Source organism: Rattus norvegicus, chromosome 13, assembly GCF_021556685.1.
Source record: "Rattus norvegicus strain SHRSP/BbbUtx chromosome 13, alternate assembly SHRSP_T2T, whole genome shotgun sequence".
NCBI lineage: Eukaryota > Metazoa > Chordata > Mammalia > Rodentia > Muridae > Rattus > Rattus norvegicus.
This window is the reverse complement of record NC_141546.1, coordinates 77,235,493-77,258,027: the sequence shown is the minus strand read 5'-3', so window position 1 is coordinate 77,258,027 and position 22,535 is coordinate 77,235,493. Positions and strand designations below refer to the sequence as shown.

At 43.4% G+C, this 22,535-nt stretch overlaps 1 protein-coding gene across 11 annotated transcripts in view; it reads left to right on the top strand.

The window, feature by feature from the left end:
• The window catches only part of Dnm3 (dynamin 3), a 485,732-nt gene that overhangs the window by 151,631 nt on the left and 311,566 nt on the right, over window positions 1-22,535 (top strand). For all 11 annotated transcript variants that reach the window (XR_015635077.1, XR_015635076.1, XR_015635075.1 and 8 more), the window contains 5 exon segments: window positions 10,397-10,495; window positions 11,067-11,227; window positions 13,588-13,730; window positions 18,587-18,722; window positions 20,790-20,857. Coding sequence is in view for 8 of the 11 variants with exons in the window: in XM_087579968.1 (XP_087436094.1) it covers window positions 10,397-10,495; window positions 11,067-11,227; window positions 13,588-13,730; window positions 18,587-18,722; window positions 20,790-20,857 (607 nt within the window). In the remaining 3 variants the exon portion in view is untranslated.

The window sequence follows — 22,535 nt, the reverse complement described above, 5'->3', positions numbered from 1 at the left end:
CTGTTTTCCTTTCTTTCAGTCAGTTATGGGGCCAGAGTGTTCTGCTTTCGGGCGTGTAGTTTTTCCTCTCTACAGGTCTTCAGCTGTTCCTGTGGGCCTGTGTCTTGAGGTCACCAGGCAGCTTTCTTGCGGCAGAAAATTTGGTCTTACCTGTGGTCCCGAGGCTCAGGTTTGCTCGTGGGGTGCTGCCCAGGGGCTCTCTGCAGGGGCAGCAACCAGGAAGACCTGTGCCGCCCCTTCCGGGAGCTTCAGTGCACCAGGGTTCCAGATGGTCTTTGGCTTTTTCCTCTGGCGTCCGAGATGTGTGTGCAGGGAGCAGTCTCTTCTGGTTTCCCAGGCTTGTCCGCCTCTCTGAAGGTTTAGCTCTCCCTCCCACGGGATTTGGGTGCAGAGAACTGTTTATCCGGTCTGTTTCCTTCAGGGTCCGGCGGGGTCCTGCCGCTCCTGGGCCCTCCCCCACGGGAGCCCAGAGGCCTTATACAGTTTCCTCTTGGGCCAGGGATGTGGGCAGGGGTGAGCAGTGTTGGTGGTCTCTTCCGCTCTGCAGCCTCAGGAGTGCCCACCTGACCAGGCGGTTGGGTTTCTCTCTCACCGGGTCTGGGAGCAGAGAGCTGCTGCGGGCCGGGATCCGCGGGTGGGGGACTTCCGGTAAACACAGAACGTGCTGGGTCCTAGAGAAATTCTGCTTCCATGTGTCCCAAGCTCACCAGGCAGCTTTCTTGCAGCAGAAAATTTGGTCTTACCTGTAGTCCCGAGGCTCAGGTTTGCTCGTGGGGTGCTGCCCAGGGGCTCTCTGCAGCGGCAGCAACCAGGAAGCTACACTCTAGATTTTATTCCCCTCCTGGTCCACCCTCTGACTGTTCCACATCTTACTCCTCCTCTCGCTATCCCACCCCTGTCTCCATGAGGATGTCCCACCCCACCCACCCCACCAGACCTCTAAACTTCCCGGGGCCCCCAGTCTCTCGAGGGTTAGGTGCATCTTCTCTGACTGAACCCAGACCTGGGAGTCCTCTGCTGTATGTGTGTTGGGGGCCTCATCTCAGCTGGTGTGCGCTGCCTGGTTGGTGATCCAGTGTCTGAGAGATCTCGGGGGTCCAGGTTAATTGAGATTCCTACAGAGTCGCCCTCCTCCTCAGCTTCCTCCAGCTTTCCCCTAATTCATCTACAGGTTTCAGCAGCTTCTGTTCATTGGTTGGGTGCACATATCTGCATCTGACTCTTTAGCTGCTTGTTGGGTCTTTTGGAGAGCGGTCATGAGAGGTCTTTTTTTTTTTTTTTTTGTGAGCGCCCCATAGCCTCAGTAATGGTGTCAGGTCTTGGGGCCTCCCCTTGAGCTGGATCCCACTTTGGGCCTGTCACTGGACCTTCTTTTCCTCAGGCTTTTCTCCATTTCCATCCCTACATTTTTTTTCAGACAGGAACAATTATTTTTTTCCTCCATCTTTATTAAATTGGGTATTTCTTATTTACATTTCAATTGTTATTCCCTTTCCCAGTTTCCAGGCCAACATCCCCAAACCCTTCCCCTTCTATATGGGTGTTCCCCTCCCCCTCCTCCTCCCATTACTGCCCTCCCCCCATAGTCTAGTTCACTGGGGGTCAAGTCTTGGCAGGACCAAGGGCTTCCCCTTCCACTGATGCCCTTACTAGGCTATTCATTCTACCTATGAGGTTGGAGCCCAGGGACAGTCCATGTATAGTCTTTGGGTAGTGGCTTAGTCCCTGGAAGCTCTAGTTGCTTGGCATTGCTGTTCATACGGGGTCTCAAGCTCCTTCAAGCTCCTTCAGTCCTTTCTCTGAATCCTTCAATGGGGGTCCCATTCTCAGTTCAGTGGTTTGCTGCTGTCATTCGCCTATGTATTTGCCATATTCTGGCTGTGTCTCACAGGAGAGATCTACATCTGGTTCCAGACAGGAACAATTATAGATCAGAGTTTTGACTGTGGGATAGCAACCCCATCCCTCACTTGATGCCCCGTCTTTCTGCTGGAGGTGGGCCTTACAAATTTCCTCTCCCCACTGTAGGGCATTTCATCTAGGGTTTCCCCCTTTGAGTCCTGAGGGTCTCTCACCTCAAGGTCTCTGGTGCATTCCGGAAGGTCCTCACAACCTCCTTCCTCCCAAGGTCACCTGTTTCCATTCTTTCTGCTGGCCCTCAGTGCAGTTCTTTTCCCCCATCCAATACCAGATCATGTTCCCCTCTCCCCCAACCCCATCTCTTTTCCCTCCCTCGTCCCTCCCTCTCTCTTTTAAACCTTCATTGGTTGGTGATAGCATTTGAAAACTTCTAAGCTTTAGGGTAGATATATACCAAACATTTGATATGGCAAGCCTTTATTTTATTCGATTTAGAATGCAGATGACCTCTCACACATGATAAATCTATGAGCTGATGAACCAGCACAAGTTGAGAATACCATGAAATTCAAAATGTCATCAATATGCTTAATATATGGGACAGCACAGCTTTGCATCAAAAATATACTGCCGAGAACCAGCTGTTCACGTCTTGGCAGGCTAAGTTGTAGGTCTCTGTCATTGATTAGCATGATAGACCCATATATTGTACCACAGATACCTGTGCAGAAAACGATCAAAATGTAAAATTCAGACTATGGGTGAATGCGTCTTGCTTTGCACTATCTTAGAGTCCAGACACTCTTGGGCTGGGGAAATGGTTCAAGGGGTAACCATACTTGTTGTTCAGCCCAATGACCCCAGGATCCCTGGGATCCGTGTGGAGAAAGGAGAGAAATGACTCCTGAAGGTTTTTCTGTGACTTCCACATGTGTGTTGTGGAATGTGTGCACATGCCTAAAGACATATAAGTGTACACAAAAGCTATTTTTAAAATCACTCTAGGTTGAACCATAGTAAATTGAGGATTGTCTGCATTCTAAACTTTCTTTATGACCTCTTTTATAGGCCATGGTTATTTCAAGACTTATTCCCTAATTTCAAAATATTTTGGAATTATAGAAAACTTTCTGATATGAGTTTATGTATGAGGTTTTTGTAAAGGTGGGATTTTTAAAAACACGTATATGCATACTCATCTGAATAGAAATATGTGCACATGGAGGCCAGAGAAGGTATTGGATCTCCAAGAGCTGGACTTACCCAGTTCAGAACTGCCCGATACGGGTGCTGGAACGTAAACTTGTGTCCTCTGCATCAGCAGTAAGCACGCTTAAGCCCTGAGCCGTCTCCCTACCCCTAAATGTTAGATATTTCCGATTTTACTTTATGGAGTTCTGAATTTTATTGTTTTCTTTTTTTTTAAAAATGTAGTAGACTTAGTTTTAGAACGTAGCTACACCACGAGAAGATCAGTTTGTTTGCTTGTTATTGTTGTTGTTGTTTATTTGTTGTTGTTGTTTGTATGATTTCCATGTTTCCAAAGTCTTAGTCTGCAGTAGTGTTTCCGAGGTTTGGCCCATCTGGTGCCTCCTGTGTCCCATCTTCCAGGTTCTGTCTGTGTTTGCCCAGTAGGGTCTTAAATGACTCCCGTTCCTATGAAAGCTCTGGAAATTATTCGCCTTAGAGTTTCCTAGGTATGTTCTTTTGTCCGCAAGCCACATGGAATTTTTACCTAATGTGCACATCTGTTTACAGAGACTTGAACAACCCCTGTGAAAATTTCTGGAGCTCTTTCCTTTCTCCTTCTTATCTGGTGCACTATTCTGCAGAGGCTAATGTCTCAGTGTCCTTAAATGCTAGCCTGTGTCTCCTGAACTAAGAATGACTACTGGTGTCTACTTGGATGTCATCCTCCTATTCACAGGTGCCACCAAGTAGAAAGTGGCTGCTGCGGGTCATTTCATTCTCCTTCTCTCATTGTCACAGTTCTGTGAAACGCGTGCTCCATGTCTGAAACAGTTTTCATATTAGCACGTGTCTGCTTTCCTAGAGCTTGTAAAGGAGAGGTGTGTCTAAGGCTGGGGAGATACGTCTCAGTGAATAAAGTGCTTGACGCACAAGCGTGAGGACCAGAGACGAGATCCCTGGTACCTATGTAAATGTTGGGTGGGTGTGATAGCCTGCCCATAATCCCAACACATGGGATCAGCCAATTCTAGATTCAAGCGAGAGATACTGCCTCAGCATATACTGTGGAGAGTGATGGAGGAAGATACGTGGCCTCAACCTATGATCTCTACATGCATGTGATGATACGTGCTTCTACATGTGTACCTATAGACATGAACACACACACACACACACACACACACACGTGTGTACAGACACATACAGACACACTGCACATTCAGCAAAGACGGATATATCTGAATTCCATTATTATTATGATTTGAGGCAGAAATCATTGATGATTCTTAGTTGACTTTTGTTTTCTTCTCTTGTTTGAGTCATAAGTACATGTGATATTTTAAAAGATCAACAGACGTAAATTTGTAGATATTTTTTTGGGATCTCTTATTTCTATTTACAAAATGATAAATTTCTTGTATGACTAATATGTTTTTGGAACATTTTGTTTTAAGTGGCAAGGAACAATCAGGACAAATGGGCTCTCTGGATATTTCCAGTAGTAGCTTTCACAAGATATCCTGTGCATCCAGGCTGTAATTAGTTTAGAACACAGATGAGCTTTCTGACTGACCTGCGGTAATTGTTTCTCTGCCTCTGAAACTCTCCACGTTGGTGTTCATCATGATGGTTCTCCTCTTCAAAGATGGACCGCGCCTATCAACGAACAGTATTACTCAGACTCAGGCGTACGTGTAGGCATTCTACATGCACTGTCCCTCTCCAAGCTTTCATTCCCAGACCCAGGCTCTTTCCATCTTGCCGTGCTTAGGCACCTCATGATCTGTTAGGACTCTACCCAGCAAGACAAAAGGCAAACAGACATTTAGGGACAGGCATGGGAGAGGTCATATGGACCAACTCTAAAAGTGACACATGGCGGTTTTGTGTATATCCCTTTAGTGCGATCTTAACAGGACCGACATAAGGCACATTGCTGCTCACTTGTAAATGAGACATGGACGCTAAATTTAGCTCCATGCCGGGAGAAGAAGGAAGCATGAGCAGCTGACACACAGCAGGAGGTTTAGGTGCATGGGGATCAGTTTTCTCTTTTAGGCCTCAGTTCTGTTTTGGAGCAAAACATCTCAGTGAAAGAAGCACTGTATGCAGATTTTCCTGTTTTTGAAATAATCCTCTGTTCTTTGTTCTTTCTCTCTCCCTCTTCCCCTTTTCTTATATTTTTCTCCCCACTCTCCTTTTCCGACATTACAATTTCCCAGTACTTGGCTTTATCTCTGGACTATTGTAGTGGACAAGAACAGCATAGCGTCTCTCCTGCCAGCATAGATTTTCAGTGCTTTATACTATGTAGTTAACGTGTCACTCAGTAACACATGAAATAATATTTGCTGATGACTTTGAAAATAAGAAGAACTGTTTTCAGCAGAGTTAGAAGTAACAAGAAAATAAAATTCATGGAAAACTTATGGAAAAAAATAGGTTAAGCCCTTCTCATTCACCACTGGTTGCTTTCAGAAATAAATATTCAATAACCATTGCCAAACAGAAAGAGCTTCATTTATTTCACCCCGACCCCACCTAAACCTAAACCATGCACAAACTGAAGTGCATATAATTTAATAAGTATGTTTTTAATTTTTCTGTGTATATTTTGGTGTTCCTTCTATAATGACTATTTTTTTATTGTTATTTAACTGTGTACTCTGTTCCCAGATTGCTTTCCCGGCAACTGATAATGCTGGCTTGGTTTCACTCCACTTCTTAATTAGATGTTCAGTAGCACACATGAGTGGAAAAAATGGCAGCGTCCTCATAATAAATCACTGTGTACTGGCAGTGAGCCTAGGTGGCATGGAAGAATGTTGAATGTTGTCGTGGAACTACTCTAGAACGTGTATTTCAATTTCTGTATGATTCTGATAAAAATAGATAACTTTGTGTCTTCATTAAGTTATTTGGCTCACATTGTCTAGCATCAGTGGGAGAATTTGTGCCTTCTCCAACAGTGACTTGATGTACCAGGGAGAAGGGGGATGTAGGAGGGGTGAAATGGGGGCAGGGATGAGGGGGTGGGGCTGTGATCAGGATGTAAGTGAATAAATAAATTAATGGAAAAAATTAGAACAAAAAAAAAAGTTATTTGGCTCATAAACTCAATTCCCACTGTGTTTACCACCTATATGAATGACTTAACACACACATACATGCACATACATGCACACACATGTGCGTATGCACATACATACACACATGCACACACATGCAAGTGCACACACATGCATATGCACACACATGCACACACATGCATATGTGCACATGCATGCACACACATGCACACACATGCATATGCACATGCATGCACACATATTCATGCCCACAGTGTGGAGGTGTCTTGCTCTGTACTCTCGTGGTTTTTGCAGTGAAGTATGTCCAGCAGTGTTTAGCTTTTTCCGCTTCAACACTAAACACTAGTTTACTCATTTGTTGGGACATCAACTGGGAAACCACACTTCATTTTCCTGGGATAATAATAACATTCCCTTTAACGCCCCAAGAATTGCCTTATGGAAGCACAAACTAGGTTTCCCCACTCGAAGTCTGATTCCCGAGGGGGTCTCCCATTCCAACTGTCTGCTTTTGTAAAGCGGAAGTGTGCTTTCTTCACCTGCCTCGCCAAAACTATTGGGCAGCGTCTTTCACTGGGATCTTACATCTGACAGAAGTGCAAGGAGTTGCTGCTGGGTTTGCCCATTTCTGTTTTTACCTGTTGTGAGGGTGGGTCTGAGAAGTCTGCCTGCTAGGCTAGACTCGTGCCACTCTAGCTTAGATTCCAGAGAGACTATCTTCTCCCTTTTCGTGATGAACCAGGGTGCATATAAAACTTTTTTAGAAGGGCTATCTTTTCAGAGTTGGCAAGGAGTGTAGCTAATAGCCAGTCCTGGCCACCAGGGAGCTGTGGTGTGCGGCTCCCCGACTGACAGATTCAGTTTCCTACTGAGGAAATGAACAGCCCAGAGCTGAGAAAGGGCAAGAGGTCCCTTCCTAAGTCAGTGCACTGAACTTCCTGACTACCTAAGCAGCAGATTTGAGATGTCCGTCCCTTCTCAAGGTCAAGCCCAGGGTCACTGGTTCTCAGCATCGTGGCTGTCCTTTATTGGAGAACAGCACAGTGGAGACACAATAGTGAAAATTTTAACAGCTCTGAACTTTTTGTTTTCTCAAGTGTGTAAGGAGTGTTCTTAACTGTAGCTAGCTCTTCACTTACCACTAAAGATACCTCTTCCCATCTGGAAATCACTCCCATCTCCAGAATTCTGACTTGGAGGCGTTACCTAGTTCTATCTATAGAGAAGTGGCTGTTACTTATAGAATCTGAGAACTGAGGCGCAGAAGAATTAGTCGGATTAACCATGGAACAAGGTTGTTGGATTTAGCGAACTCCAGCTCCACGGGTAGAGGCTGTGTCCCCAGGCAAGTGTATTTTCCTCTCACTCTGCCTCAACCTGTGTCATTGTATCTCATATGGTTTTTGTTTCGAGTTCCTAATGAGACTGGCACAGGATCAGGGATCGACAATGTGTTTTGTTTTATGCAGGTCTTTAAATTCCCAGGGGCTTGCCTGGGAAGCCTTTGAAATCTCCTTTGACAATGGCTTTTTGAGATCCATCAATTCAGGCCTTGCCTCTGCCAGCAGGAGTTTATTCATTGATTATTTTAAGCTGCCTATTTGCAGAACCAAATGTGAAGAAAAAGAAAATAGGCCTCTTCTCCATTTCTGGTATGCTACCTCACTGAGAGAGGACTGGGCTGCCTTTGCAGAAGTACAGTAGGAAAGAGATGCTTTATGACAAGTTTTTAAAAATTAAAATTATACATACATATTCCTTAAAGTCACACACATACATACACATTTAAGATATATTTATTATATTACATATTAATATTACATATTATATCACATATATACATATATTTATATTTGGCTCCATCCCTCCTGATTCCTGATTCCCTGTTCCCGGAAGTACCCACTCAACCTACGTAGCTGTTGCGGTTGGTATTTGCGTCCCTGTCTCTAATGTAATAGGCTCACACTGCTGCTTCTCGGAATTTAAAAGCTTTGCACTTTTATTTGACTTTGTAGAGCGGAGGAAGAAAACCTAAAAGTCACTCTTCCATATCTAAGTGCACTTGAACAGAGGTGCATATTTGATTCCAAACCCAAAAGAAGAAGGGAGGAGGAGGTATAAAGCCATACTGAGTCATTTTATATTTACTTAAAAATTACATATAATATATGCATATATGTTTAATTAAAATTATGACGTTTCAGGGGACAGCGCTCCTCCCCAGAACTATTGACTATCCAACAAAAACCTCAGTGGCAGGCATGAAAAACCCTTTGAGTTAATGGAGTGGGAGTTCAAGAGACCTCCTCCCCCAAAAACCAATATAGGCTATTGCCATTGGCCTTGGTGGCTTCCCGTAAAAAGGGGTGCAACCCTACTGCAGAAGATAGCACAGGGCTCCTGGTTCTCACTTCTTCAAATCACTCCCTTGTTTTGTAGGGTACACACTTTACAAGGTACCTAAAAAAATAAAAGGAGCTTAGATATTCTTGGATTTTGTGAGACTGTAGTAAGATTTTTTCCCCACTCTGTCACATTTATTGATAAATGAGACCCTAGGTTATTTTTTTCCTTCTGAATTTTGAAACAATTTCTCTGTTGCTTTTGGGTTTCCAGTTTGCTTCTGGGAAGAATGAGATGGTTGTGACTCCCGACCGTTTCCATGCGGCTTCCTTTTTAAACTCATCTGGCAGAATTTCTGGAACATTCTGTTTCTAGTGGTTTGAAATCTGACACTGATGTGACAAATTGCTTATGTTCTCACTTCGTGCTGGGCACTCAATTTCTAAAATCATACCTTTCACTTCTGGGACATTTTTCTTGAATAGGATCTTCTCAACCCCAGACTGTTTCGGCACGGGCTCTCCTCTCTGGGACACTAATTGTGCAGGCATCCTGTCTTCATAGGCATTTGTTTCGTTTTTAAAGGTATTTTTTTTTCTGGGTGATTCACCAACCACATCTTCTGACCGCTGTGCTAACATTTTCACCTCCACTTTATCTGAGCGTTTCTACGGTGTTCGGTTCTTTACGAACCAAAGGCTTCTTTTGCTGCAAGGATACTAATAAAAACAATGAAAATTCCTGTCTCGTTCATCCTTTGCCTTGTGTGTGTAACTTGGAAAGTCACAATGCTACATGACAACTCTTTTCATTCATGGTGGGATGCATATGCACGAGAGTGGTCTTGTGAGATTGTTATGGCACTTTAAGATTCTTAGGGCCCAGTGACATCATCATCTTCAAAATACCACAGTGAAATGCCTTCCTCATGTTTGTGGTGATTCTGCTGTGAATATGCCTAGTCCTCTATCAGTGTAAGGAGGGTAGCACGCGTTTGATCACCTATGCACAGAAAGCTTTGTCATAGTATGACTGGGTCACTGATTTATTTACTAAGAGCTACTGTCTTTCTCCTCCTAGTGATGACAGGGGCTGGGTTATAGCTCAGCTGGTAGGGCACATGCCTTGCCTCACAATTCCTGAGTTTGAGCTCCAGAACTCACATGCAAAAGGCCAGGCATAGTGTTGTGTGCCTGCCAGCCCAGCGCTGAGAAAGCAGAGACAAATGCATTCCTGGGACTTGCAGCCTGACTAGCTCAGCCTACTTAGTTCTAGGCCAACAAGAGAGCTTATTGGTAGAGAAAAAGAGGGGAGGGTCAATGATGCCTGAAGAGCAATACCTGAGGTTGTTTCTGGATGTCCACTTGCGTGCACACGCACGAATGTGCACACCCCTACACACATGTGCATGCACATATATCAAGTATAAAACCTTATCCCACCTTAGGCTGGCTGCAGTCTCACATCTCAGGCTAGTTGTGTCTCTTGCTTATATTGGGAGGCCCAATTGAGATACTACACCATGCCACTTACTTTACATAAATATATTCTACGATGATTGCATCAAAAACTGTGATGAATTCTACACACAACACATCTCTCAGAATACATCCCTGTGATCAAGTGAGACATGGCTATATTTAGATGTACTTTTGTGACTCAGCTGATTTTCTCTCTTGGATGGAAATTATTTCCTGGATAAGTGGGTTTGTAAGCCCCCATACCCCTTATTACACAGATAATCAGCAGGCATGTGTGACCGCAGACTGGAAGCAAAGAGAGCCATAGAGAAACAGGGATGCGAAGGGCCTGGATTATGAGCCTTACATGTAGCGCTGGGACACTTGAGCCCCTAGAATTGGTTAGGTTTTTTGCAAACTGTATGGTGAGAATTGTGCTTGTTTCTGATCCAGGCCTGAGGACCATTGGCGTTATCACCAAGCTGGATCTCATGGATGAAGGGACGGATGCCAGGGATGTACTAGAGAACAAGCTGCTACCTCTCCGCAGGGGTAAGGTACCGCGCTTTCTCCCGGCCTGCCTTTGATAACATGGCAGAGAAATGACGGGCAAGCCACAGGGAAGCTTGGCTCTACTGCTTCCTCTGTTAAAAGGGAATGACTTATTGTTGGCTATACTTCATATGGAATGGCACACTGCTCCCAAGTGTTGAATTAAAGAACATTTCAGGAAGAGAACTATGTCTTAAAATAACAGGAATCGGAAAACGGGAAAGGAAGGAGCTCAAAGGAAGGTTATAAATATCCATCCTAGGCTACATAAATACACACTGTTTTGTATTGAGTATATTTACTTGCCTGCTATGTGATACAAGAGGTGAGATATAGTTCCTTAAAGCATGCAAAGCTCTAAAAGGTGAGGGATAGTATCCTGTCGATGTCAACAATCTATCAATAGCCAAACCAATGGCATTTATTGAACAGCGAGGTCTTGGATGGAATGTTGTCGGAAGACACAGACTTTAGGCCTTAAAACTAATTTTGCCTGTTAGAGAGCCTTGACATTTCTCTGAATGAAATGGCAGGAAGTGTGCCAAACCCCATGGTTTGTATTTCGTTTCAGGCTATGTGGGGGTGGTCAACCGAAGCCAGAAGGACATAGATGGAAAGAAGGACATTAAGGCAGCTATGCTGGCAGAAAGGAAATTTTTTCTCTCTCATCCAGCATATAGACACATTGCTGATCGGATGGGGACCCCACACCTCCAGAAGGTCCTGAATCAGGTAAAATTATTTTTTTAAGCAGTAAGTGTAATTATGAAAGGTGTAGATTACCAGAATGAACATTTCTTATTATAAAATTTTATTTTGTCCAGGTTAAGATTCACTCTGCTTTTAATAATTTTCAACATTAATCGTTTAGATCCACACTCTTACCATTCTCAAGGAATCCGCCTCACTATCCAAAGAAAAACCACACTGATTTAGGAGCAGTAAACAGGCGACACACACGTGAGCATGTATCCACTCACAGTACTCAGCATCTTAAGCTAAACATACACAGATCTGACAGGGTAGCCTTTTAGGATCTGTTTCAATGTCCAGCTGTGATGGTTATGTTAGATTCTTCCATTAACTGTTTCATAGTTTTATTAAATCTTTATTGGTTTTTTAATTTAAAATATTGAAGCAATAAATCTTGATGAAGTAATCATTGATTTCCACTAACCTAAAACATCTTTTCCAGATAACACACTTACTCCAAATCTATTTATTTGGAGTTGGCATTCGGCCTACCCTCTTCTCTGCATCACATACATCATTCCCATAAGCCCTCAGTCCACTTGCTTACACATCTTCTCTCCATAAGGGAATTGAACATCTTGGCAAGCATGGGTAGTCATTGAAAACAGGCTTCCTTCTTGAGTTTCCATTGCATTGACTTACATTCTGAGTTGCTTCTGTCACAAATATCCTAACAGTTTCTATATGAACTCTTCTTTATGAATGTGGTCTGCCAATGAGTCAGTCATGAATGTCCTGATTGTTGGCTCCTTGGTGGAATCAGAGGAAGTTGTCATGGTAACAGTAGCTGATACTGTGTCTGGACTACTTGGGTAAAACAACTGAGAAAGTTTTAGAAAATAAAGACCAGTAGTATACATTTAAGTGATGTAACAGACCACCATAAAATTCATGCTTTTTAATGAAGGGGAAATGAGCGTTTAGAAGCCACGAGGCAGCATTTGGCTGTATCATTTAAGACACCAGTACATTCTGAACAGCTACACAAGTTGGCCATGTAATAACCACAGTATTCTTCTACCAGTGTAGCCAGTGTTAGTAACATTTCCTATGTTACTGTTTCCATGCTCCTATTGGCGTAAGTAAACTAGAAACAGAATGAAAGCTATCTTAGGGAAAAATCTACTAATATGCTAAGAAATTCAAAGTTAGAAATAAAAAAAGGTTTTGAATAGTAGAAACCCTGAAGGGCATGATTCACCCATTTCGGTTGCCAATGGTCACTAAGTCAGGACATAATTGGATTCTCATTGGATGAAATTTGGCTGGATTTTGTGCTGAAGGTTTATCCTCTACTGTATAACCACTCTCTGTAACTTCAAATATCTTCACTCTGTTAGAAATTAGGGTGACTTTATTAGTGATTCAATGCTGTGCCCCCCTCAAAAAAAAACAGTTGGCATGGACAAGTTGGGACGTAGCATGGTATTTTTGAAGGATTGAGAAGAGCGCCATCATGGCTGGAAGACATGGAGAGAGGGATCATTGCAAAGAGATGAAGTTGGGGAGGCAGACAGTGTCTAGGACCTCTAATGTTCACAAGTGTGAGTTAAGAACTTCTACTATTGTCCTGAGCAGAAAGATTGATTTAAGAGATCTAATAAAAATAATAAAAGGTAGAATTAAAATTGAGGAGACCGGTTAGTAGGAAGGTGAAAAAACTGTGCCAGCTTGGTCTTTGTCAGGGCTAGTAGCTTTGAGAAATGCAGATGAGAGCTAAGAACTTAGTGGCACGATAGAGCTTGGGACGGGTGACCAAAATCTTTGGTGAGTGACTAGTTAACTAAACTAAGTTCCACGTTCTCAAATTGTTAGGAAGTTGGACACCTGTAAGGGAAGTCGGGTGTGCTGGTTGGATTTCACAGATATGAGAAAGTACCCTAAACAAACAACTTACAAGGAAAAGAGACTAATTTTGGCTCCCGGTTTTGGAGTTGAGTCCATGGTCATCTGATTCTCCTGTGCTAGGCCTTCAAGGCAGAGAAGTCTGAAGAAGGAACCAGTGTCTCAATGGCCTGCAAGGGCATGATTCTTCCCACTAGCCCTATGTCCTAAGTGTTCTAATGGCCTTGCAATAGTCCTACAGCTTGGTGACCAAGCTTTTGGGTACTTGAAGATACCAGAGATTCAAACTGTAACAATTGGGTAGTTAATTTGGGTGTGCGGAGACTGGGGTGTTATTTATGGATCCAGAGGGAGATGGCTGAATGTATGTGCCCATAGCAGAGATAGGAAGTCCTGTTTGGGCTTGGATGGTGAGGGGCAACAGTGGAGGCTGTAGTTTACCTCATGTGCTGACCGTCATGCTTACATGTCTGATTTTGCTGTGTTTTATTTAGCAACTTACCAACCATATCCGAGATACCCTGCCCAACTTCAGGAACAAGCTACAGGGGCAGCTGCTCTCCATAGAACATGAAGTAGAAGCCTTCAAAAACTTCAAACCGGAAGACCCCACAAGGAAGACCAAAGCACTGCTACAGTGAGTCACCTCTCTCTTCCTGTATTCATTTGAAACTGCTTGCCGGGTTTGTGTATGCTGGTCATGTTGCTTTCTGGAAGCAGCAAGGAGTTTAGCTAAGGTTCTGTGTGTGATACAGTGACACTTGAATCATTGTATCTTCTCAAGGAACACTTGCTGATTTTACTGTTGCTACAAAGTTAACCAGTTGTCCATCTCCATGAATTCAGTCAGGGAGCATAACCCGCAGTGAGAGCTCAACAGGGTTTTTCTCCCTTAGCCTCAGAAGTCAGTAGGGATGAGCATATCTTTTATATTTTATAACTAAATCTATAGATGTTGCTTTATTATCTTTGTTTCCAATTTTCACATGATTCATCCCTGTGTATATTTCAGGAGAATGAAAGGTTTACTTAAAAGCGATTATGTTTCAATTTCCCTTCCCTCTCTGGTAATCATTTTAATATGGCTGTTTAAACTTCAAGCATTAAAACCTCAAGCAAGCAGGGCTTTTAGGCCTTCATGATCTGGCCATCTTCACGATCTTCACATCCCTCCTTTATCCTTGGGGTATTTGAAGATACAATATCTGAGTTGCTAGAGAACACTGGCTCCTCTCCTCTCTCCTTTGACCTCTGCAGACCCCACTGGTCTCTTCATCTGTGTGCATCAACTTCCACTAGGTCTGTCTCAACTGGAAGATCTAGCATTCCTACACACCTACGTTATCCATCAATGATGACAGTTGATATCTCTTTAAGTACTATTATTTATTTATTATTTATATTATATGTATTGTTTCATATGTGTGTGTGTGTGTGTGTGTGTGTGTGTGTGTAGGTCAGAGGTTAACATTGGATGTCTTCTTTAATTGCTCTCTATCTTATTTTTTTGAGGCAGTGTCTCTCCCTGAACCAGGAGCTCATCAATTTAGCTAGACTAGCTAACAAGCCCGAGAGAGACTCCTAGCTTCCTTGCTCCAATGGGGGGATTGGAAGTGCATGGTACTCTGCCTGGCTTTTTCTGTAGGTGCTAGAGGTCTGAACTCAGTTCCTCTTACTTGTGTGAAAACATTTTAGCAACTAAACCCATTTCCCTGGCTGATTTTGTGGCACCTTTATTTCTTGTACCTCAAAAAAAATTTTAATTCATTTTCTTTCAACTACTCTGTAATATGTAAGACTCCTTTCTTCTTGCACCTTCACTGAGTTAGTGTGTGTGTGTGCATGTGCGTGCATGTGTGTGTGTGTGTGTGCGTGTGTGTGTGTGTGTGTGTAACAAACTTCATGGCTGGCAGTGATGAGAGATAAGAATTAAACTCTGCCCTGTCTGACTTATTTAGTGGTATTAGGCCAAACTTCAGGAGTCTGACACCAGGTAGTTTATTTAAGTCATATTTAAGCACAGTGCGAATTTAGAAAAAGGTTTCCAAATGAGCTGAGTTCTGGGTATACAACAATGCTAAACACATGTTTGCGTGGAAACTCTTTTCAAAGTGTACACACACACACACACACGCACGCACACACACATATACACACATATACATACATACACACACATACACACACACACACACACACACACACTCACACACACACACGGCCTTCTCTACAAAAACGAGTTCTGTTGAGTCAGTTACTGTCCAAGATAAGGGTCTGAGGAGAATGACTGGGGTAAACACAGTGCTGGAGGGAGTCAGGATTAGCCTGGCCCTAAGTTAACAGAAGTTACGCAGGCTGTCTAGTTGGTGGGAACTACAAGTGATGTCTCTTACAAGATGAGTTTTATGAACTGAGAAGCAATGCTCAAGATTTAGGGGCGGTGGGAAGTCGGGGATAAACAGACATAACATTTGGGTGAAGTCTGGCCCTACAGATAGCAAGGTCACCAGGTCATAAGCTAAATCCTTTCCCAGGATTCTGTGTGGGATGGCAAACATCTCCTTCCTTTGAAGAGACAGGCCTGCATGTTTAACTTTCCTGGGTTTTTCAGTCCTTATCTGTGTGCACCAGGACCTCTGAGCCACTCTCCTTCCCAATAGTTTCTTCCTTCTATTTGTCTTCCCTATTTGGTGAGATTTGGCTTTCTGTTCTGGGAACTTTTTCCCACTGTAGTCCAGCTTTAGCCTGGTGATAACAACGTCCTGGGGTGAGCCCCACATGAACAGCGATGCCATTAGCACCTTTCTGATGTACACATTCAGTGGAGGTGACATATTTCTTCTTGTAAACCTGGGTTGCTTTACATGATGACTTCCGTAAGTGTCCTTCTACAACTTGAACTTCATCGTCCATCCAGATGAGCATAGATCTAACATTACCCTACTGCCACAGTTCTTTGGAAAGAGTGGGAGCAAGACATAATCTTCCTTCAAATGTGAAAGGATACATCAAAATGCATTCTATGGTTCTTGCTTTGGTCAGAAGTCACAAAGGTATTGAAATGGTGTTTTTTCAGTTTATTAAAAAAAAGAGATTTCTAGATATTCAAATAGTTTCAGTGGCATCTTAATGACATCATACTGTCTTTCACTTAAAATAATACCATGACAAAGATGAATGTTTTCTTAAAGAGTAGAATAATATCCAAATTTGTTTGTTTCTTCTTGTCTTCGGTTAAATGCTTATAAAAATTCTTCAAGTTGTATAGGAAAGAAATGTATTTATATTGAGGTCATACATCACTATCACTGTCTCTACATCTATCTGAAGCTAGGGTGCAAACACTGGTCCTTGCCTCTGTCACTTCATGGGTCTTGACTGCAGAATATCCGACCGTTAGACCGTTGGCTAGGCTGTTGATCCATCTTCTTTTCGTATGCGCTCCTGTCTTTCCTGACATGTTTCTTCATTCCCTCTTCCCGCCATCATTCTGTGCACTGTACTCAGACTCCGGCTCTGCATGACCTACCAGGCAGTCAGCAAAGAACGTGACGCTTTGCACTCAAAGCGAGGACCGTGAAGACAAGCGTATAAAGGATGGATTGTGTTAGATAGACGCGAATGAATGCTGTTTATCACAAGCACAGAATATTGGCGCCCAGAGGGGGAGTCAGGTACATTTGAAGAAAGGTATTAACTCCCAGACAGAAGTGATACTCAAGGCCCTGAAGTACGAGGGCTATATGTTAGGCTTAAGGAGAATAGAGCAAACTCAGGGACAGCTTATTCCAATACAGCGGATTTATAGAGGGGAAGTTTGAAAAAATGTCTAGTGTTTTAATGCATATACCACAACCTTCCAGGCATTTAACAAAAACCATTAAAAAGAGCAGACACTTGAGCATGGCTAAATAACTGGTAATTACTTTGACCCACTGTATCCAATCAATTTTTGACAATAAAAATACAAGTTTCAGAAGACCTGAAAGTATTTTTCTATTAGATATTGAATTTGAAGGTAGTAATTCTAGTATGTCAGAATTAGAACCTCTAAACCAACGGATCATCACAAGTGGGAATTCTTTTCCCTCTCTCCTTTAGTTTAAGCAGTTGGCTTGAGATAGCTAATTGATTCACAGGACAAATATTTATTAAGCATTTCTTATGTGCATGCCCTTGTCCTCCAGGGATTGACTGAAGGGAAGCAAACAGTGGTGATGTGGTCTGATAGGACTTTTGTTAGAAAGAGGCTGAAGAAGCAGAGGATCCCTTCCTCTGGGCAGTGGCAGATGATGTGAGAGATGAGGACCCCTGGTCATGATGGGTTTCTCAGAAGAATGAATACTTGAGCTGAGTCTTGAGAACAGAAGGAAATTAGCCAGGCAGGGGATAAAGTCAATGACGCTGTAAATACTCAAAGCACATAGGAAACTACAGGGGCATGGTACATTTGGGAACTGGGCAGTAGATTCTTTGTGTTTGGATCGGATGGTGCATGTTGTTGAGCAAGAGATCAGCCCCAAGAACAGCCAAGGCCACAGCACAAAGAGTCCTACCTAAGGGGTTAAACCAAACTGTGGGAACCCACCAAAAAAAAAGCAAACCAGAACTGGTTTAGAGGGGTCTGTGATGGCAGGTTTGTGTGGCTGTGTCAGGGTAGGTTCTGACCCGTACATAATCCTAGAATCAGGACGGAAACCTAGAGGTGCCTTTATAATCCAGGAAGAGGTTGCTGAGGGCTGAGCTGAGGTGTATGTGTGGGGGAATCAGCAGGCTTTAGACTGAGAGAAGGGAAGCAGTTTAAGCAGCTCACGCTTTAGGTGTTTTGATCTGAGGCAGCTAAGAGAAAAATACAAGTCCAGCACTTGATTGCATATGCAGGCCAGGCACTCCTATGAACTGTGGCATCTGGGGGAAACTGTATCTCGATGACTTTTGAAGCTCTGGTCACCCTTAGAGCACCCAGAACAAAGTTGTAGGGTGAGGAGGCCAGACTGAGGCGCCGTACTTGGAGGGAGAAAAGGAGTCTGCGCTCTGTATATGTGGGGAGGGAGTGCTGGGTAGGTAGATGCGGCTGTGGTTGTGTGTGGCTGTGGGTGTTTCAGCGATAGGAGCGAGGAGTAGGCAGGTATGAGTCACAGGAGTGGAGGCTCACTTGACTTTTCTACTAAAGATTTATTACATAACTTTTTAAATCCAAGTGTTCCTTAAATACATTTCATGTTGTAATCACAATGGATACAACACATTTAAAGAGAATGATATTTAAAATATTTACTCCAGTTAAAATGTGTAAAATAAATCTGTTCCTGCAAGGGCCCGGTCACAGCTGAATGATGCGCGGTGCTAACTTCACCAGTAGGTGTCGCTAAGAACGCCGGGAAAGGTGTCTAAGCTACGCCTGCAGTAAAATCGGGGGAGGACGGGAGAGCCAAGCATCTTTAACTAACTTTAACTCGAGCTTATTTCTCTCTCTCTTTTTCTCGATTCTAGGATGGTCCAACAGTTCGCTGTGGACTTTGAGAAGAGAATCGAAGGGTCGGGGGATCAAGTAGACACGTTAGAGCTCTCTGGCGGTGCTAAGATCAATCGCATTTTCCACGAACGCTTTCCTTTTGAGATAGTGAAGGTTTGTAACCAATGTTCCTTCCTCCCTTTGTCCCACCTCATCCTCTGCTCTCCTTTGCAGCTCTCTTGGTGTACTGTGATGTATCACAGGACCAACAGGGTCCTTGGAACAGAATCCTTTGTACTCGGAATATTCTTTTCTGATTTCAGTGAGTTCACAGGGATTACTTCAAGAAACAATACTTCAGCTTTTCCTGATATTTATCAGTTGTCGGATTTAAAATATTTCTGAGACTCTCTTACGGTCCAAAGTACCAGTGACCAAGATAGAAAGGGGTTGAATTTATCTAGTGAGGAAAATGAAAAAAAAAATAGACAACATAAGAAAAATTCAAGTGTTGTTACATTGACACGATGCAAAGGTTCCCTTCCATGGGGTATTTAGATAGGTTCCCTGTGAGTGAAGGGCATATTACCCATGACCAGCCCAGCACAAAGACATCAGTGTTGTAAAACGTCCCTGGGAGAGGCTCACTTAAGGGAAGAAGCTATCCATCCAGTTTGTCCATGGTTCACAGTGGAAAGCAACAGGAGCATTTTACACAGGGGTTTGTTATCTTATTGGGTTGATAGTCCCCAAAGAAAACTATGCCTGCTGGATCACCGAGGGGCAAGCATTAGATGTGGAAAAATAAAAAAGGAGGGCCTGCCCAGAGATGGATGGGCCATGTTTTCTGCCGGAAGCTTCTGTAATCGCAGGAGTCCCTTAAAGACAAAGAAAGGAAAATTACAAACACATGGTCGGGTACGTGGTCTTAGAAGGGATCTTGTGCAAGGAGGAAGCTCTGAAATGTCCATTTTTAAAGTTTCTCAGTCAAAATGATGTAACGAGAAGGAATGGAGAGAAATGGATGACTGTGGGAATTTAGGGGTAAGGTAGACAGGCTTGGATCAATTCAAGAGATAGAAACCAGAGGCTCAAAATTACTCCCCTGAGGTTTGTCTCTTGCCGTTGAGCGAACAATGGTGCCCATCAGATGAGGGAACTGAGGGAAAGTGTCAGTGTGTAGGAAGGAAATGAGAGTTGTTTGAGTTTGCTAGGGCTGATCGCTCAGTGAGGCAGCTGAGTAGCTTACAGACCGCGCCTGCCACTTGCCTCAATATGAGGAGGCGAGTGTTTATATATTGGTGTGGGAAGACGGTGGATAAATAGACCGTTTTATTAAAATGCGTTAAGTAAAGTGACAAACTTCAGCACAGGGCGCTATGGAAACACCACCCACAGGAATCCCAGCCCAAGTATGCCAGGGAGCCAGCCGTGAAAGCCGAGTTTGGAAGGGTGGGTAGCTAGCTAAGCGAGAAGAGGTAGGAAAGGGGGAGCAAATGTTCGTGACACAAAGGGAGGAATGACAGAGACTCTGAACCCTGAAGCCACAGCATATGATCGAGGCTTAGGGCAAGTCACTACTCCGAGATGAGAGCACAGGGGGGAAATGGACAGTGAACGAGGCTGGAAACGGCTGCATCCCCCTCAAAGCTGGATCCGGTGCTCTCTGGATGTGCCCTTCGGGACTAAGTCCTATGACACTTTGATCCTTCTTCCAAGTAGATTTGTAGTGCCTAAGACTTCTGGGAAATATTTATATAGCAATGCATCCTGTGTTGGCTTCCTAAGGTATTATTAATTTCCTCTTATAAAGAGGTCTTATGGTCAGGTGGTCGAAATGGCCAGAAAGAAAAGACAGCTGTGTGTCGGCCACCCATCAGAAGACACTCCCATTTATGCATTCTCCTGGGGCCTCCACTTTAGTGCATCCAGTGAAAGGAATTCTATGTTTCAAATGAGTGGCTGGGTTTATGGCCAGGAGGTATTCCTTATGAACAGCACTCCTCATATATAACAGAGTTAAAAAAAATTCTCTGATCCATTGGAACTTCCAAAAATCCCCAGTGTTCCCTGTGGCCTTGAACTCCATATAAACAGATGTTTTGACCATCTGGGTTTAGCTTACAAAAGGCATGAGTATCCATTTATTAATAACAGTCAAGTTATCCTCATTCTATACCCTTCAATAATATTATCCAAAAGAATTGAGTGTCATAACTGTGGCTCCCTTTGCATCGGCAGATGGAGTTCAATGAGAAAGAACTGAGAAGAGAAATAAGCTATGCAATCAAAAACATACACGGGATCAGGCAAGTGATCACATTCGTTCCTGTCTTCAAGCTACCCAAAGAAAATGAGCACTTCTAATGCCCAGTAAAGTAGTTTGCATCATCAGAAGAAAGGAGCGAGGTAGACGTCAGGAAAAGGAAACCTTGGTTTTTGACTTAGTGCAAATATTCTATATTGCTAGAGAGTTTTTAATGATGATGATAGTGGTGGTGGTGGTGGTGGTGGTGGTGATGATGATCATGGTTACAAACCTTTGTAGCCATGGCCTATACTCTTCCCAATAAGAGCTGAATATTCTACTCATCTCTAAGTAGGTGAACAAGATTCTGTTGGGTCTCTAACTGGGGAGGACTTGCTTATGCACTGGAGAACTGGCAGAATAATTTGGGGTTGTGGGGAGAAATCAGGAAAGATTAAGAAGGGTAATTATTTTTTTCAATGGAACCATTTCTATGTAATGAATAATTTCAACAATAGTGTGTTCTGTGCCTATATTTGTGTTTGTGTGAGAGTGTATGAGTGTGTGTGTGTGTGTGTGTGTGTGTGTGTGAGTAAGCATGAAGAGACATAGGTACATGTGTATGAAGAACTCATGCAGTGGGCCTGAAGGGTGGAAGATAATAATGCAGTGTAGAGGAAGGCATGGTGGCAGGAATCAAGCAGAGGATGGCTGGGTGTGGCCAGTCTTAGTGGAGCTGGGGCCTTATGCTCTGGTGTTGCTGGTAGTGTGGTTGGGAGACGGGAGTGACAGGGGCATGAATGTGGCCTGGAGTGAGCTAGAAACTGAACTCCTCTCATCGAGAGTAGCGGTCTTCTCTTATTTTGTATTTCAGTATTCTTAGGCTTTAGATAACAAATCCTCACAGCGTAGCTTATCAACAATGAAATCTGTTTCCCATGGTTCTGGAGGCTGAGATCACATGATCAGAATTCCTCAGCTTGACCTGGCTGGGCGAAGGGCTCCTTCCAGTGTGCATACCGCTCAGCTCTCACAGTGCCTGCATGTGGTTGGAGGAGGACCAGCAAGCTCTCTGATCTCTTCCCATGAGACACTAATCTCCTTCCTGAGAGTCTCACCCTTACAATCTAGTTTCTTGTCAAAGGCCCTATGTCATAATGCGGTGACATTCAAGCACACTGGCTTTCAACATATAGATCTTGGGGGAAATATGAACATTCAGCCCATAGTGATACAGTCTAGAATTATGATATAAATTATTTTAAAACACTTTTCTTGAGCCCATGTAGAGTAAGCTAATCCCATGTAGGTTGTTGGTTCATGGTTCACTGGTTACTTTAACTGAAGAAGGGGTTTTTCTGTTGGTGGCCAGTTGTGATTCAGCTTCTGACACAGGGCCAGGATGAGATTATGTTGGGAAGAGATTCTGAGAAGGACCCCTCCCCATCTCTCTTCCGCACGCTCTGATCATAGGCGCACACCAGCACATTCACCCTTTTAGGCACTGGGATGAGTTGAGACCTGACTGTTGATACAGCAAGCATTTAACAAAGGAGCCAGACCACCGCTGCATTCTCCATTGTTTGTAAAACACATACAACTTCTATCCTTATATCTGCTTCCCTGATTTCCTGTTTCACACCAGAAAAGCATTATTATGACATCGATTTTGAATTAATTCTGGATAAAAAGAAGATTTTTTTGTTACTTGTTGATTTTATAAATTCATCATTTAGGCA